Genomic DNA, 14,871 nt, shown 5'->3' with positions numbered 1-14,871 from the left:
TGTGAAGAATGTTGAATTACGTATCGCTCACGGACAAGTTTCCTTCATCTTGTCCATGATTTCCCTCTCGTCTCTTTCACCCTCGTCTCCAATCTTACTCGAGGTCCTTGAACGGCCTCAAGAAGTGGCTCGGGCACTCATACCCCGAAGGGTTCTTCTCGAGATACAGCTGGTGATACTCCTCGGCCGTCCACCACTGTCCCGCGGGCGCAATCTCGGTGACGATCTTGCCGCCCCACCACTGGGCGTTTGCCTTTTCGGTGACTTCGCGGGCGATTGCCTCTTGCTCGGGAGAGTGGAAGTAGATGGCGGAGCGGTACTGGGGGCCGGTGTCCGGGCCCTGGGCGTTGAGGGTCGTGGGGTCGTGCATGCGGTAGAAGAACTCGAGGAGCTGGCGGTAGGAGACTTGGGTTGGGTCGAAGATGAGCTCTGCGGCCTCGGCGTCTGCTTATACGTGTGAGTATCAGTTTGAGGTTTATCCTCAGAGGAAGGGGTTTGCTGTGTTATATGTATACTTACGGCCAGTCTTTCCGCCGCAGACGGCGCGGTACGTCGGGTTGTCCAAATCACCACCAATAAAGCCGACCTTTGCGTCAATCAGGCCCTTGCCGGAAAAGTGTCTGCGGTAGAGGTGCTCGGTGCCCCAGTAGCAGCCGGCGGCGACGGTGCAGCGCTGGGCGCCCTCGGGGATGGTGGAAGCGGCTGCGGAGGAGGATTCCGGGGCGACGGAGAGGCGGGAGGCGGTGGTGAAGGGGCGGGCGAGGCGGGAGAAGATGTTGAAGATCATGATGGGCGGATTGTGTTGTTTTCGGATGGGTATGGTGTTGGTTGTGTAAGTTGTGAGTTTGTGTGGAGGTTGGTTTGTTGGAGGGGTTGAAGGTATAGTTGGGGAAGAGGCTTGGAGTTAAATAGTTCCCAGAGAGTTGTAATTGTTATGTTATATAATTCTCCCCTCTTGATATTACAAACAGGGAAAAAAAGAAGTAAAAATAATTACAATAAAAAGGTTCGATCGAGTCTAGACACACAAAATGACAAAAAAGTTTCCCAATGAGGGGCTAAGGAAAAATATTCCATCGATTCGGCTCCAGTTTCTGAGCATCGCGTGCATGACGCAATTGGACCCCTTCGCCCAACTTGGTACTAGTGAGAAAAAAGGTGAGAGTGAGAGAGAACGGCAATGACAAATCCCGGGCCGCGGTTTCTTCGTAAACTGTTTAGTGTGTACTGGGATATGAGATGGGACGTTTTGAGTATGATGTGGGGGATTTGGAGCTGCGTTTTGTTCAGGGGGGATGGATTCCTAAGGATTACTTGGTACCTTGTTTGAGGCTTGATTGATTATGCACCCCGTATTTTGGGGGGGTTTTGATGCTGGAGCTGGAACTGGAGTTGGAAGTTAGGGATGTAAGGGTTCCTGTGCATGAGCAATGAGCAAGGGTGGTAACGCTGGTTGCTGCTGTTGGATGACTTGAAGTGATGATCAAATTCCATTTCATCTTCCGACTTGGAGCGAAATCGTCATCACGAGGCAGTGCAATCAGTACCTAGTACTCTGCGACTCTGTATTTGAGAAATGGTAAGAGATCTAGTGAAGTCTTGAGTCATACTGTACTGAAACACTGTTGCGCACAATCTGAAAAGTTAATTCACCTCCATCCGCCCAGTCTCGCTGTAAATTGGAATCAGCCTTTCATCGCTGGTCCGCGCATCATTGAAAGCACAGCAGCCAACGCCCGCTGCAAAGTCGCGCCACAGCACTCCAGGGCTCTCCTCCAGCGCCTCACAGGCCTCCAACCCCCGCTCAGCAACCCCTGTGCCGCTCGCCCCCGCTCCCGCGTCAGTGGCCGCCGTCACATTGCATCAAATCAAACCTGATCCGAAAGCCAATTCCATTTTGATTCCAATACACCAAACTCCCATCCCGAACCTGAACCTCGAATCCTGCGCCCACCCCCACCCGATTTATTCCAAATCCCGAGTTCGAATCACAAGTCCAGGCCTGTATTCCAGTAATCCCAGATTCGAATCCCAAGTCGCAGCTCGCACTCGGACGACTCCAAACTCCTTCACCCTGCTGGATCGTCCAGCCTCGCTGCGCTGGTGCAAACCATGTCTTGGAACCTGACCAAAAGTGAGTTTGGCGATTTGCTCTGCATCCCCCATCCCGATCGGGCTTTGCTGCGTCTTTGGGTATCTAGATGCCCGTCTCTGTCGTTCTGCTCATCGTCATCATGTTCAATCGGTCAAAATCTGCCAGCGTGTCTGCTTTCTTTGTCTGTGCGTAAAGACTTGGTCCGGTGGCTGGACGCCAAACCCTGAATATCCTCAGCCTTACCCCCCAGCCTCGGCCTGCAACCAGCTGATCCGCCAATCCACATAATGTCTCCATAGCTGTCTTCTCTTCCCTTCTTCCTGCTGACGGAGGACACTCTTCAGAACTCAAAGAAACCCACCTGGGCTTCTCGAAATCGTCAACACCCTCTACCAAGGACAAAGACAAGGCCAAGGATAAGAGTGGTGCCACCACCCCGTCTGACGTCAACAGCATCGCAGATGCGAGAGCCTCCGGTACGTCCATCAGACACATTTCCGCCCTTTCTTTCATATTCTTGTCTAACTTTGTGTTTCCTCTCTCCCCCTTTCAATAGAGGACCTCACACAGGCGCCCGTAATAAAGCCCGCGAAACCTGGCATCCTCGTCCTCACCCTCTACGAAGCCCGCGGCCTCTCCCTCCCCGAAGAATATCAAGATGCACTGTCAGCGGGCCACTCGACTGGCGCCCACTCTGCCGGAGATGCGCTGAGCGGCTCTACGCGCACGGGGGCATCTACTCGAAACGCCTCTGCCTTTTCTGGTAGCCTCGACAGGCCGCAGACGTCCTCCGGGTCGGGCTTCAAGGGCATCCCCACCAACCACGGCCGTGTGTCGGGCAAGTACATGCCGTACGCCCTAGTGGATTTTGACAAGAACCAAGTTTTCATCAACTCTGTTGATGGAAACCCCGAGAACCCTGTCTGGGCTGGTTCCAACACCCAGTACAAGTTTGACGTGTCCCGTGTTGGCGAATTGACCGTCCAGCTCTTCATGAGAAACCCGGCGGCGGCTGCAGGCACAGGCAGGACCCAGGACATTTTCTTGGGCGCCGTCCGCGTGAATCCCAGATTTGAAGCCGTTCCCGACGCCGCGCAGGCGGGCAAAAAGGGCCAGGCAGAAAAACCGCAGCAGGGCCAGGCCTTTAGTGGCCTGGGCTGGTTTGACTTACAAAATGGAACAGGCAAACTTCAGATTGGCGTCAATTTCGTCGAAAACCGCGTCGGCAAGCTCACCATCGACGATTTTGACCTCCTCACCCTAGTTGGCAAGGGTAGCTTTGGAAAGGTCATGCAGGTTCGGAAGAAGGACACCGGCCGCATCTACGCCATCAAGACAATCCGAAAGGCCAAAATCATCACTCGGTCCGAAGTAACGCACACGCTCGCGGAACGTTCCGTGCTCGCCCAAATCAACAATCCGTTCATCGTCCCGTTAAAGTTCAGTTTCCAGTCTCCCGAAAAGCTCTACTTCGTGCTGGCCTTTGTCAACGGCGGAGAGTTATTCTTCCATCTATCTAAAGAAGGGCGCTTCGATATTAACCGCTCTCGCTTTTACACTGCAGAGCTGCTTTGCGCGCTTGAGTGTCTGCACGGCTTCAACGTCATCTATCGAGATCTGAAGCCCGAAAACATCCTCCTCGACTACCAGGGCCACATTGCTCTTTGTGACTTTGGGCTCTGCAAGTTAGAGATGAAGGACGAAGATTCCACCAATACCTTTGTCGGTACCCCTGAATACCTAGCACCAGAGCTGCTCAAGGGCGAGGGCTACGGCAAGACAGTCGACTGGTGGACGCTAGGCGTGCTGCTGTACGAAATGTTAACGGGTCTGCCGCCGTTTTATGACGAGAACACAAACGAAATGTATCGCAAGATCCTGACAGCCCCTCTCAACTTCCCCGGCTACGATGTCGTCCCCCCGGCCGCCAGGGACCTCCTGACCAAGCTCCTGGATCGAAACCCCAACAAGAGATTGGGAGTCAACGGCTCTACCGAAATCAAGTCACACCCCTTCTTCCACGGCATCGACTGGAAGAAGCTTCTGCAGCGAAAATACGAACCGACGTTCAAACCCAACGTGGTAAGTCTCTCTTCCCCAACTGACCCATCATGGAGGCCCCTGTGTAACCCGGGGGCCAGATTCCTCTTCCCGAACGTATGCTGACAGACGGCGGTTGTACGTGGCAGGCCAGTGCTTCCGACGTCAGCAACGTCGACGACATCTTCAAGAACGAGCCCGCCCAAGACTCCGTGCCCGACGACTTTGTGCTGTCAAAGACGATGCAGGACCAGTTTGTCAACTTTAGCTACAACAGACCAGTCGCGGGACTAGACGACGCAGGAGGCAGTATTAAGGATCCGTCTTTCCTAGAGGCCTCTGAGACGCGGGGACGGAGGTAAATGATGAAGGAGGGAGGGACGCGGTGCATGAGTTTTCTTTTTCCTTTTTTATTATCTTCTTCTGCTCCTCTTTTCTTCTCGCTCTCGATTTGGCTTTGGCTTTGGCTTTTTTATAAGGGGGGGACTTCGACGGCACGTAGACGTGTCGGCAACGCATCGAGCATGGATTCGGTCGCATAGGTGGAAACTTGGGAGTAAAGGCGGGTTTCGTTGCATTTTGTACGAAAGACTTTTGTTTGCTCTTTGTTTTATATACATATACAATCTTGTGTGATGACACTGTTGCTTCATTTAGCATAAACCAGAACTATGTTTGCCCAGCTAGGACGATGCCTTGAACACTGCCTGCTTCCAGATATTGTTGAAAATCAAACATGCTAATCGTAGGGACTGGAAACGTGAAGTTCAAAGGTCTGAGTAAATCATTCTCGTCTTGTAAATCAAGCGAAAATCAAAACTAATCGGTCCCAGCATAATAGGGGTGAACTATCGAGCGAGATAAAAACAGACATGTCTAAAGATCATTCGCTCGTTGGCCGTTATATCATTCGATCGTCATTTCATTCGAACATCGGCTGAGAAAACACGAGAACACGAGAACACGAGAACAAGGAGAAAAGGGGAAGATGAAGCGAGAGGGCGAGGCGATCAAGAGAGCAAGATCCCATTCAACCATGACCGCCGTAATCGCACAACGCCGTCGGCCTCTTTGTCGCGCTAGGACTCATGAAAAGTCGGGGCAGTCCATGTGATCCCATCATCGAATCCATCTCGCAAACGAGCAAACGAGCAGCGGATTATCCGAGGAGCTCAGCTGAGGGCATCTCGCAAAGGGCCACAATCCGGGGCAACAAGTCGAATGAATGTTGGTCACTAGCGCGGAGCTGACTGAGGCGACACTCCCCGACGCGACACCTCACCGCATCACCGAACGATTCGTTACGTTTACGGAGTAATGCAAGCCACGCAAGAAAAACTCCGGCCACAAATGTGTTACAATTGCCAAAACAAGATGCCGCTTAAACGTTGAGCCAAAGGCTGGTACCGGTACCGATGACCCATGATCCTGGTTTTTGTCACGTCCTTGCATGCGCTATGCTTGACTCTGGCTGTACGAGGCGAAAAGCCATGTGGCCGTTGACGCACCGCGACTCTGTGGCAAGCGTTCATGTCGTATTGTCTCACCGACTTTAAGGAGAGGGATGGGAGTAAAAGGAGAAAAGAAGAAGGAAACCACCTTGAGGGCTCAGTTCAGACAAGTAGAAGTGTCTGTCATTAAAATGAAGAATATTGAAAAGATATAGGAAAGTGTTAAAACATGTGAGAGAAAAAACCCAACATAAGAGGTATCGCTTTTGGGTCATTCATGACGAGCAAGGGCAAGCTCTCGCTCCAACGTGGATCTCCAATGTATCAAGTCTCGGTCCTCATCCTCCCAATAAGCTAACATGCCGACAGTCTTGTAAACAGAATCCTCCCAGTCAGTGGGCATCGCGCAACCGGCTTTGGCGGCCGCCAATAAAACCAAAGCACTCCGTGTGCAGGCTCGTATCATAAACATGCTTCCATGGTGTCGGTGGTGGAAGCCGGGTTTGTTTACATGCACCTGGTGCATGTGCGTCTCCAATCCTCTTTTGGCAAACTCTGCCACGGCAGGCTTGACCGGACGCCTCGCGCTGTGAGCACTGATGCTGGCCATGACAAAGGGCCAGTAGATCTGCTCAAACAAGTTAATCATCCGCCCTCGGAGAACTGACCGGCATATGCCGTCCTCCTCCACAGGAGTGTGAATGGAGAGGTCCGCGGGGAGGCTATCCGACCATTCTCGGATCTGGGCCTCGTACTCGGGCATCATGTCCAAAAGCATGTCTATCAACATGGAATCAGAGGAATAGCGCTGACGAAGGTCTAGCGCCTCTCTGGAGAGACGGCTAGTGAGGCGACGGAGCGAGATCTCCGCCAGGTAGAAGAGCCAGGCGGCGCGAGCACGCTGGGTCTCGGTGTCGGGCCCATCCGGAGACTCGGCCGGGGCAACCGGTGGTGCGGGGAAGAAGGGCGGATACAATGTGCTGCCAGAGTGGAGGATATCGAAATCAGGAAGGTCTAGCTCCTGTCGTAGCTCTCGTTCCGACTTCCACGCCGACCAATAGACGGCTTGCTCTTGGGTGTCTTGGCGACCCATCTCCATGGCATCCAAAGAGGTGTTGAGGTTTTGGGCTCGAGCCAAAAAGGGGAAATGTTGACAGGCGGCCAGAGCCTGAGAGAAGAAGCGCCAGGCATAGACGGGCTGGAAGACCATCATCAGGTAGATGCCCGACAGGAACAGACACTGCGCCCCCACAATGTCGGAGCGCACAAGCAAGATGCCGATACGCTTCTGGGCAGCCTGGAAGAAGATTTGAGAGTCGTTATAGGTCTGGGTGCCCAGTTTGGTTTCCCCACTAGGGCCAAAGGGCGTGGCAATGCAGCCCAGGGCGCATATTATGAGGGCAAGGCACGAGGCGGGAGACCAGTCTATGCCGTCCAGAAAGGCATTGAGGACCATGCGGCGGGCCAAGACCTCGTCGAGGATTGGGTTCTTGCAGTGGATATGAAGGAAAAAGTTGTCCAGCAATCTATATATGCGGTGGGAATCCATATCGATGAGGCCAGCCAGTGAGGCCGACCCGGAGGGAGGGGTTGCGATGGCATCGGGAGGGGCGCGAAATGAGGCTGGCGAATGGTGGTGGGTACCGGAATTCTGGAAAGCTGGCCACTGCAGGATGTGATCCACACGCTGAGGCAGCAGGCTGGTGAGATCCAGCTCATCGTCTGGATTCCTGAGCCCTGAGAGGCTGCTCACACTGGAACTCTGGCCGTGGATTCCGCCGCCAGCGCCGTCAAACGCCCTGGATCGCGAGAGTGGGGGCAGCCGGTGCTGGCTGGAGAGGCCCGAGCCTGGAGCCGGAGCGAGAGCCGACAGTGGCGCCGCAGCGTCGGCAGCGCCTGGCAAGGGCACAGCATGCCGCAGTAGACGCTCCAGCTCGTCGATACGATCGAGGATCTTCAGGCTGGCGGGGTCGAAGCTTGACAGATCCACTGGGGACTGAATGCACGTGGCGCCGACGCTGACACAGTAGCTACAGGCGGGCTTCTTGTTGTCGCACTTGGTCTTGCGGGCTCTGCAGACCTGGCAGGCCGTGTTGGCTCGCTTCCGGGGATAGAAGGCCGTGCCGCGGGCGGCCGGACGCTTCCCCGGACGGCGGTTCATGCCGGCGGCGTCTGCCGGCGACTGTGGACCGTTGGCGTTGACGTCGCCGTCGGCATCCAGGTCGTCGACATCCGGGGCGAGGGCCATGGACAGAGGCGAGGCAGCTTGGCCAGGAGGACGCGCCATGGCGTTGGCGGCATGAGTACCAGCCACGCCGTTACCATTGATAGAGAAGCTACCTATGCCCGTACCCGTGCCCGTGCCTGTACTCGGGCCGGTGCCTGGGCCTGGGCCCGAGGAAGCAGAGCTAGGCCTAGAAGCGCTCGTATATGAGAGGGCCGTTGCGAGAAAGGGCAGTGGCTCCTGTCGCTGTGCGGCCTGTGGCCCTGGCGCTGGAGCTGAAGCTGGGTGAGACGGCGGCATTGCGGGTGGCGGCATGCACAGCACAGGGCCGCGGAGGACTACTTCAGGCCGAGTTCGACTAAGACTCGAGGCAAGGCAGACGAAGAGTCGCGATGATGCGGCTGCGGATGAGGGGAGAAGTTGGCTCGGGGAGTCTCGGTGGTGAGTTGAACGTGATGCTAGCAAGGCGCGATCGATGCTACCGGCTGTCAGGTGGCTCCTTGTCCTTTATGATTCAGGTTGGGCTACGGCAGGTTGGTTTAGCCGCCTACAGGTCTGGGGGAGCCCTAAAGCTCGTTAGCGGCTCGACAGGGCATTGCAGGGCTCTGCAGGGCCGCTGCAGGGCATGGAGCCGAAAAGGAGGGGGGGGCGAGTCCGGGGCAGTCTGGGGACTTTGGGGCACTTTTGGGGGGGTTGCAGAGGCTCTGGGGCAGGCTGTAGGGGGTGCTAAGGGCCGCTATTCCTGGGCCGATCGATATTCAACCGAAAGGCGCACCGGCTCGTTTCGTGCGTCGACTCGATTTCGGAGTAGCGCTGGGCTAACCAGAGAGGCGTCGGCCGCTTGCTGTGGGATTTGACTTCAGGTTAATAAAAGGCGGCATGGCATCGTGGTTGTGTGAGTAATAGTATCAAAAGGTGGTTAGTGAAGAAAAGATGGATGGATAGGCTACTTTGATCTCGGCAGGGAGCAGAATTTTTTCTTCGTCTTTTTCCCTGTCTGGCGGTTTGTTTCCCCGCTCCCGGCAGGGTACATGAGTAATAGTACTTGGCTTGCGCGTTTCAGTTCCGATTCGCCGTCGGTTTTGATCTCTTCAACCTTTATTTTGTGAATTCTATTTCGATACCTTGCCGTCCTTGTCCTTGTCCTTGTCCCGGTTCTTGTCATCCCTCATCTGATATTGCTACAACACTTACTCGTACTACCTGGCATTGTATTTTTATTGCAGTACCACGGTGTCATCCCGCCTCTCTCCAGACTCGGATGTTACCGCCTCCCGTTGTGATGCATGTGCCAAAACTCCCGACGGGCGCACAGGCCCGGCTTCGGCAGATTTCATCTCGACTGTGCAACGTGAATGCGATGGTCATCATCATCCATACTATATTGTACGGCATCAATGTTTACGAAATACAAAGAGGCAAATACGCCGGGCCAAAATAAACGAGGTGGTCTGTGTGTCTCGCCGTCCGCCTCCAAACCTCACCTATCTATCTGCCCATTTTGTGCAGCTCATCGAGCCACATCAAATTCTTCGTATACCCCCGCATCGCCAGCATATTGTTGCTAGCCATCTGCTAGTCTTGGGTTTAGCTCCAGCCCTCGCCTTTTACCACACGGGAGAGGCAGCGTGACAAACCGCCCATCAAGGGGAAGCAGCCAATGGCGCCTCTCAAGCAGCGCCATCACGACGCCGGCCGTCTTACACAGGTTAAGTTGGCTTTGCTGCTTATCGCACAACTGCCGGGGAGCGTCGCCCCTCCACTGGTGCTGGTTTTTGTGTTTATGCTGGTGAGAACCTCTTTGTGCTTCTGCTTCTGCTTCTGGCCTTTCCCTTCCCCATCTTTTGCCTCCCCTGCATCCACCCGTACCCCGGACTTCTCCAGGCTGCAAACCCTATTCGACGCAGTCTTTTTTGTCTTCATGCCCGTCCGCCTTCTAGGCCAACCACGTCCGTCCTAGGCCCTACTCGTGCTTCTTCTTCTTTAGCCGCTACCAATCACAGAATCGGTCCGAACTCTCCACAGGGACTTGCTGCAGTGCAAAACAGGATGCATCAACACCATCGATTGAGACTCTGAACCCATGCCGAATGATGACCGCAATCGCCTCACACCACAGTCTTTGCCAAGTATATGAACCTCGGGGCCGCCTCTGTCCCAATTGCCTTTCTCGCTCTCGCCAAGCTGTCAGCCGCCCCATAGTCTCTGCTGCTCTCAAGATTTCCAGACTTTGGTGGTGAACAGACAAGCAGACAGACAGACAAACTAGAGGAAGCCTCCTCATCGCCATCATGGGCTCTTCTGACGATGAGAAACACTCTGGTGCGGCGCTGGAGGCGCACATTTCCGGCGTCGACGACATCAACCCCAAGGACGATACCGTGCGAGTCGACATCCAGAGGGAGCATGAGCTGACCGTCAAGGAGGTTTTTGTCAACCACCCCGCCCTGGTCTTTTGGGCCTTTTACTGGGCCATGTCCGGAGTTGGCTGGTGAGTTTGAGAGTAGCTACATCCATCATTCAAATTTCATTCAACTAACACATCTCTCCCAGGGGTTTCGATGCTCAGGTCAACGGAGGCATGCTCTCTGTTGAGCCATTCCGCCGCGACTTTGGCTACTGGTACAATGACACAGACGGCTACGTTATCCCCGCCGACTGGCTGAGCGCCTTCAACACCATCAGCGGTGTTGGCCAGTTCTTTGGCGGCTTTGCCTGCTCTTGGGTCGCCGATCGCTGGGGTCGCAAGGCCGCACTGCTGGCCGGCATCGCCATCGTCACGGGAGGCATCTTTGGCGAGATGTTCTCTACCATCAGGCCCGCCTTCCTCATTTCCAAGCTCATTCTTGGCTTTGGTCTGGGATTCTACCTGACGCTGTCACCGCTTGCTGCCTCCGAGTGCGCTCCTGTTGCCTTCCGTGGTATCGCCACTGCTGGCGTGCAGTTCGGCATCGGCTCCGGCCAGCTGCTGTCCAACGCCGCCATCAAGGGCTTTGGCTTGCGCACCGACAAGTGGGCTTATCGTGCTCCGTTTGCCATCCAGCTCTTCTTCTGCCTCTTCCTCATCGTCTTGCTCCCCTTCGCCCCCGAGACGCCGTGGTATCTCGCCCGCGCTGGCAAGCGTGATCAGGCCCTCAAGTCTCTCCGCTCCCTCTACGGGTCCGACGTCGACCTCAACGCAAAGCTCGCCACCCTCGAGGCCACCATTGCCGAAGAGGAAGCCTCCAACTCTGAGCAGGGCTCCTTCATCCAGTGTTTCAAGGGCACCAACCTCGTCCGAACCTGCATCAGCATGGGCGTCTTCGTGTGCCAGCACTTCACCGGTATCATCTTCGTCATGGGCTTTTCCACCTACTTCTTCCAGCTGGCCGGTCTCCCCCAGTCAAAGAGCTTCAACCTCGGCATTGGTGTCAGTGCCTGCGGATTGGGTGGTAACATTGTCTCTTGGATCGTCATGAACCGACTTGGTCGCCGCAGCCTCTTCGTCGGCTGCATGTGCATTCTGACCCTCATCCTCTTCCTCATCGGCATCATGGACGTTGTGCCCACCGGCGCCGCCAAGTGGGTGCAGGCCTCCCTCACTGTCGTCTACGCCTTCTTTTACTACATCGGTCTCGGCGCCATGGCCTTTGCCATCCTGGGAGAGGCGAGCAGCACCTCCCTCCGAGCTCCCACCATTGCCCTCGCCACGGCCACCCAGGCAATCATGGGCATCATCTTCAACTTTGCCATCCCCTACATGGTCAACCCCGACGAGGCCAACCTTCGGGGCAAGGTCGGATTCATCTTTGGCGGGCTGGCCCTCATTGCCACCACATGGAGTTGGTTCTACGTTCCTGAGCTCAAGGGCCGCACGTTTGACGAGATTGACCGCATGTTCCAGGCAAAGGTCCCGCCCAGGAAGATGGGCAGCTACCAACTGTCTTCTTACTAATAGTTGTGCGTATTCTATTGAGAGGGGAATTTATCGATGGAGATGTTGGTTGGGATTTGGGCTTTGCTGTTTTTTTGAATGCTATTTTATGGCCATGATTGATGACATGTTGGTTGACATTTGGGTGTTGCCGACATTTTACTATACCCTGCGTAACAATACAAAACATTGATGTTTTTGACAATCCTCATCACTTGTTCATTGTGAAGAATCAAAAGAATTAAAAGCCTTTGTGACACCAGTTGTGATTGAGCCAATGTGCGGTAAATAACCAGGAATACCAATTTTGTTTCCTCTGTCTTTTGGTTTCTATATACCATTGTTTCCAAGTATTTCAAATATCCAACGCCAACGCCAGATTACATAGGTTGAATATATACCCGCAACGCACGCTTTTTGTAAATAAGCAAGACAAATCCAAGAAAAGACAAAAAAGGCAGCGCACAATATCAATACATCAAGGCTAATCAAGATCATGGATATTTCGTCTGTGCATTCACTTGCACAGCTTCAGAACTGCCGCCCAGATCCTCGGACGGGGATCTGCCCAACGATCTCTCTTCTGCATCGCGCTGCGGGCCCAGCTTCGCCTTCCACCCCATGTACCACGGCCCGGAGAACAGCTCCTCCATTCTCTCCATCGGGACGCCCTTTGTTTCAGGGGCCCAGAGGCCGAGGACCACGAGGCCGATGAAGCAAATGCATGCCCAGAACACGTACGCGCCCCAGATATTGAGGCCGTCAAACATGGCCGGCGTGGAACGCACGACGGCAAACTGGAAAAACCAGTGTATCGTCATGTTGGTTGCGTAGCAGACGCTTCTTACCCGCGTGGGCAGGATCTCAGTGCCGTACAAGTACTGGATGGTACACAGTCCGATAGACCAGCCAACAGCATAGATGAACACAGATGCAACGGCGGCATCGGACGCGGACTTATTTTGAGAGTCGATCCAAATGCCCATGTAGATAGCCATGTATACGTGCGTGGCGCCCTGGAGGAACAGACCGCTCATGAAGCAGATGCGCCTCCCAATGATGTCGATGAGGCCCCACGTGAAAATCATGGTGAAGAAGAGCTTGAGCGCTCCATAAGCGCCAGAGTTGATCAACGATATATTGTCACTGCGGACACCGGCATATCGGAAAATGGTGGGGATGTAGTATGTGATTCCGTTACCGCCCGTCCACTGGGCAATTGCCTGCATCGCAAGGCCCAAGAGAAACCGCTTGCGATAGGTGGGAATGGTGGCAACTTCTTTTACAAGCTGCCACGTCGTGGTGTCGGACAGCCGTTGCTTCGCATCTCGCGCCTGCTCAACGATCTCGGCATATTCTCTTTTAACGGCTGAGTCGTTAGGAGGCGCTCCTCGCAGTCTGGATAGCACGACGAGAGCCTCGTCATTGCGGCCCTTCGATGCAAGCCAGCGAGGAGTGTCCTTGAGAAAAGACGAAAAGAACAGGGCAATGCCTCCGGGGATCAAAGGCACGCATAGTACAACGCGATATTGCTCCCTGGACGGGGGTAGAGACTTTCTGGCTCCATAGCTGATGAAGAACCCTGTAAACATGCCATGTTAGAGACGAATGAATAATCAGCAAGTATGGAAAATCTTTGAGTGACCAACCGAACATGAGGAAAGATAGCAGCAATACCATGTACACGGACACCACCATCCCTCGAGACTTGGATCGAGCAATCTCCGTGAGATAAAGGGGTGCCACGACCGTAAGGCCACCAGCACCAACGCCAGAGAACAGCCGCGAGAACAGCAACAGCCCCATTATTCCAGATGAAAAGGTCGTAATAAAGAAGCCAGTCATCCAAACAGCCATAAAGGTCTGCCATGTCCGCAGGCGTCCGAGCTTATCTGTAATGGCCAAGGCGATGATGGCACCAAACGCCGCGCCGAGGACGCCAAACGACGTTATGTTCGCTTTTCTCGCGATGAGCTCGTGCCTCCTGCCCTCCCACTGTCGTCCTATTAGGCCTAGGTCATGTAGGAAGGATGGCATGTCTGCCACTGCAGCAAATCCGCCTTCATCGTAGCCTTGAACAACAGGTCAGCGGTTTTTTTTCGGTGCAGCCCAGCGAATAGGGGGGATGGCGCTAGAGGACAAGAAAAGACGCAAAAGAAACCACAGCCGATTTCTATCAATGGAAAAGATATATCTCACCTTTAGGAATAGACCCGCTGGCAATAATGATAACGGTCAAGATAAAAAAGAGATTGGGTCCAGCCATGATCGGCCGGCTGTTGGTGATTCGTTCCCGGCGACCCTCCGCAGATCCAACTTCGCCCCAGTGTTAACGCTGGCCAACGGAACGTGTCCGAATATCAAAACCAACCGCCCCCAAATCGTTTCGCATTCACCCTCTTGCAGCCGCTATGGGGTTATCTTGTCGATTTGCTGCCATCAAATGCCCGCCCTGCAGCGGATCGCGCAACCTTCAGCCGCTTTCCGTTGTGCTTCTGCCGGCACTTGGTGCACGCCGCTAACGCGTAGGATCGGAGGTGATGGCAACGGAGCCGAGTGGCTCTCGAAGGTGGACACTTTTTGATGGATTGCGTTCCGTGTCTCCCTGCAGGTTCGAGCCCGGCTGGATGTTTTGTCTCGCCTCGGCCAAATTCAACGGTCACGGCCCCAGGATGCGAATTGCCCGGTCACCAAAGACGGGAGAACGAAGCATTGTCGCGATGAAAAGGGTTCGGCGCCGAACCAGCTAACCAACCGCTTCCCAACTCGGATTCGTTTCTCACTGGCCATGGGCTTGCGACCCCGCTCCCGTTCTGGTAGACCGAGGTCTATGCAGAGCGCATTCTGGCTGTACATGTACCAGAAAGAGGCGTCTAGATTACAGGCTGTTTTAGGTACTCGGTACCGAGAGAGTTTTAGCCGACATTTAACCCACTATGACACCGGCTCCAGCCCAGACCCAATTGAGAAATGCCCCGTGTTGCCTGAGGCCAAAGGAATTGGCGCCTGTTTGGGCGACCGAGCCTCGTCCCAAGAACGCATGTCCAGAAAGCACAAGTGAAGCTCAGAAAAACATCACCAACCCAGAGCCATGGTGTTGCACGGCAATGGACGCGCTGTGCGCCCCTTGTATAGGCGGAGATGGAGC

The 14,871-nt window shown here is 54.6% G+C and overlaps 5 protein-coding genes across 5 annotated transcripts; 2 read left to right on the top strand and 3 right to left on the bottom strand.

Annotated features, from left to right (window-relative positions):
• Positions 1-94: 94 nt before the first annotated feature.
• On the bottom strand, positions 95-787 carry M431DRAFT_83094 (hypothetical protein; the record flags this gene model as incomplete). The annotated part of the gene is made up of 2 exons (XM_024923268.1): positions 95-444; positions 520-787. 2 exons carry the CDS (start codon positions 785-787, stop codon positions 95-97), a joined length of 618 nt encoding a protein of 205 aa, XP_024775058.1.
• A 1,125-nt stretch (positions 788-1,912) lies between these two features.
• M431DRAFT_507050 (hypothetical protein) lies at positions 1,913-4,609 on the top strand. The gene is made up of 4 exons (XM_024918913.1): positions 1,913-2,134; positions 2,440-2,571; positions 2,652-4,177; positions 4,285-4,609. The coding sequence occupies exons 1-4, from the start codon at positions 2,113-2,115 to the stop codon at positions 4,495-4,497; spliced, it is 1,893 nt and encodes a 630-aa protein (XP_024775057.1). The 5' UTR covers positions 1,913-2,112; the 3' UTR covers positions 4,498-4,609.
• A 1,159-nt stretch (positions 4,610-5,768) lies between these two features.
• M431DRAFT_507048 (hypothetical protein) lies at positions 5,769-8,338 on the bottom strand. Its single transcript, XM_024918912.1, has one exon. It carries the CDS (start codon positions 8,108-8,110, stop codon positions 5,858-5,860), a length of 2,253 nt encoding a protein of 750 aa, XP_024775056.1. The 5' UTR covers positions 8,111-8,338; the 3' UTR covers positions 5,769-5,857.
• A 1,763-nt stretch (positions 8,339-10,101) lies between these two features.
• M431DRAFT_480915 (hypothetical protein) lies at positions 10,102-11,744 on the top strand (the record flags this gene model as incomplete). Its single annotated transcript, XM_024915910.1, has 2 exons — positions 10,102-10,301; positions 10,364-11,744. 2 exons carry the CDS (start codon positions 10,102-10,104, stop codon positions 11,742-11,744), a joined length of 1,581 nt encoding a protein of 526 aa, XP_024775055.1.
• Positions 11,745-12,217: 473 nt separating this feature from the next.
• Positions 12,218-13,989, bottom strand: M431DRAFT_82573 (hypothetical protein; the record flags this gene model as incomplete). The annotated part of the gene is made up of 3 exons (XM_024923185.1): positions 12,218-13,305; positions 13,373-13,795; positions 13,923-13,989. 3 exons carry the CDS (start codon positions 13,987-13,989, stop codon positions 12,218-12,220), a joined length of 1,578 nt encoding a protein of 525 aa, XP_024775054.1.
• Positions 13,990-14,871: the final 882 nt, after the last annotated feature.

Source organism: Trichoderma harzianum (assembly GCF_003025095.1).
Source record: "Trichoderma harzianum CBS 226.95 unplaced genomic scaffold M431scaffold_5, whole genome shotgun sequence".
Lineage (NCBI taxonomy): Eukaryota > Fungi > Ascomycota > Sordariomycetes > Hypocreales > Hypocreaceae > Trichoderma > Trichoderma harzianum.
This window is presented reverse-complemented; position numbering and strand designations above follow the sequence as displayed.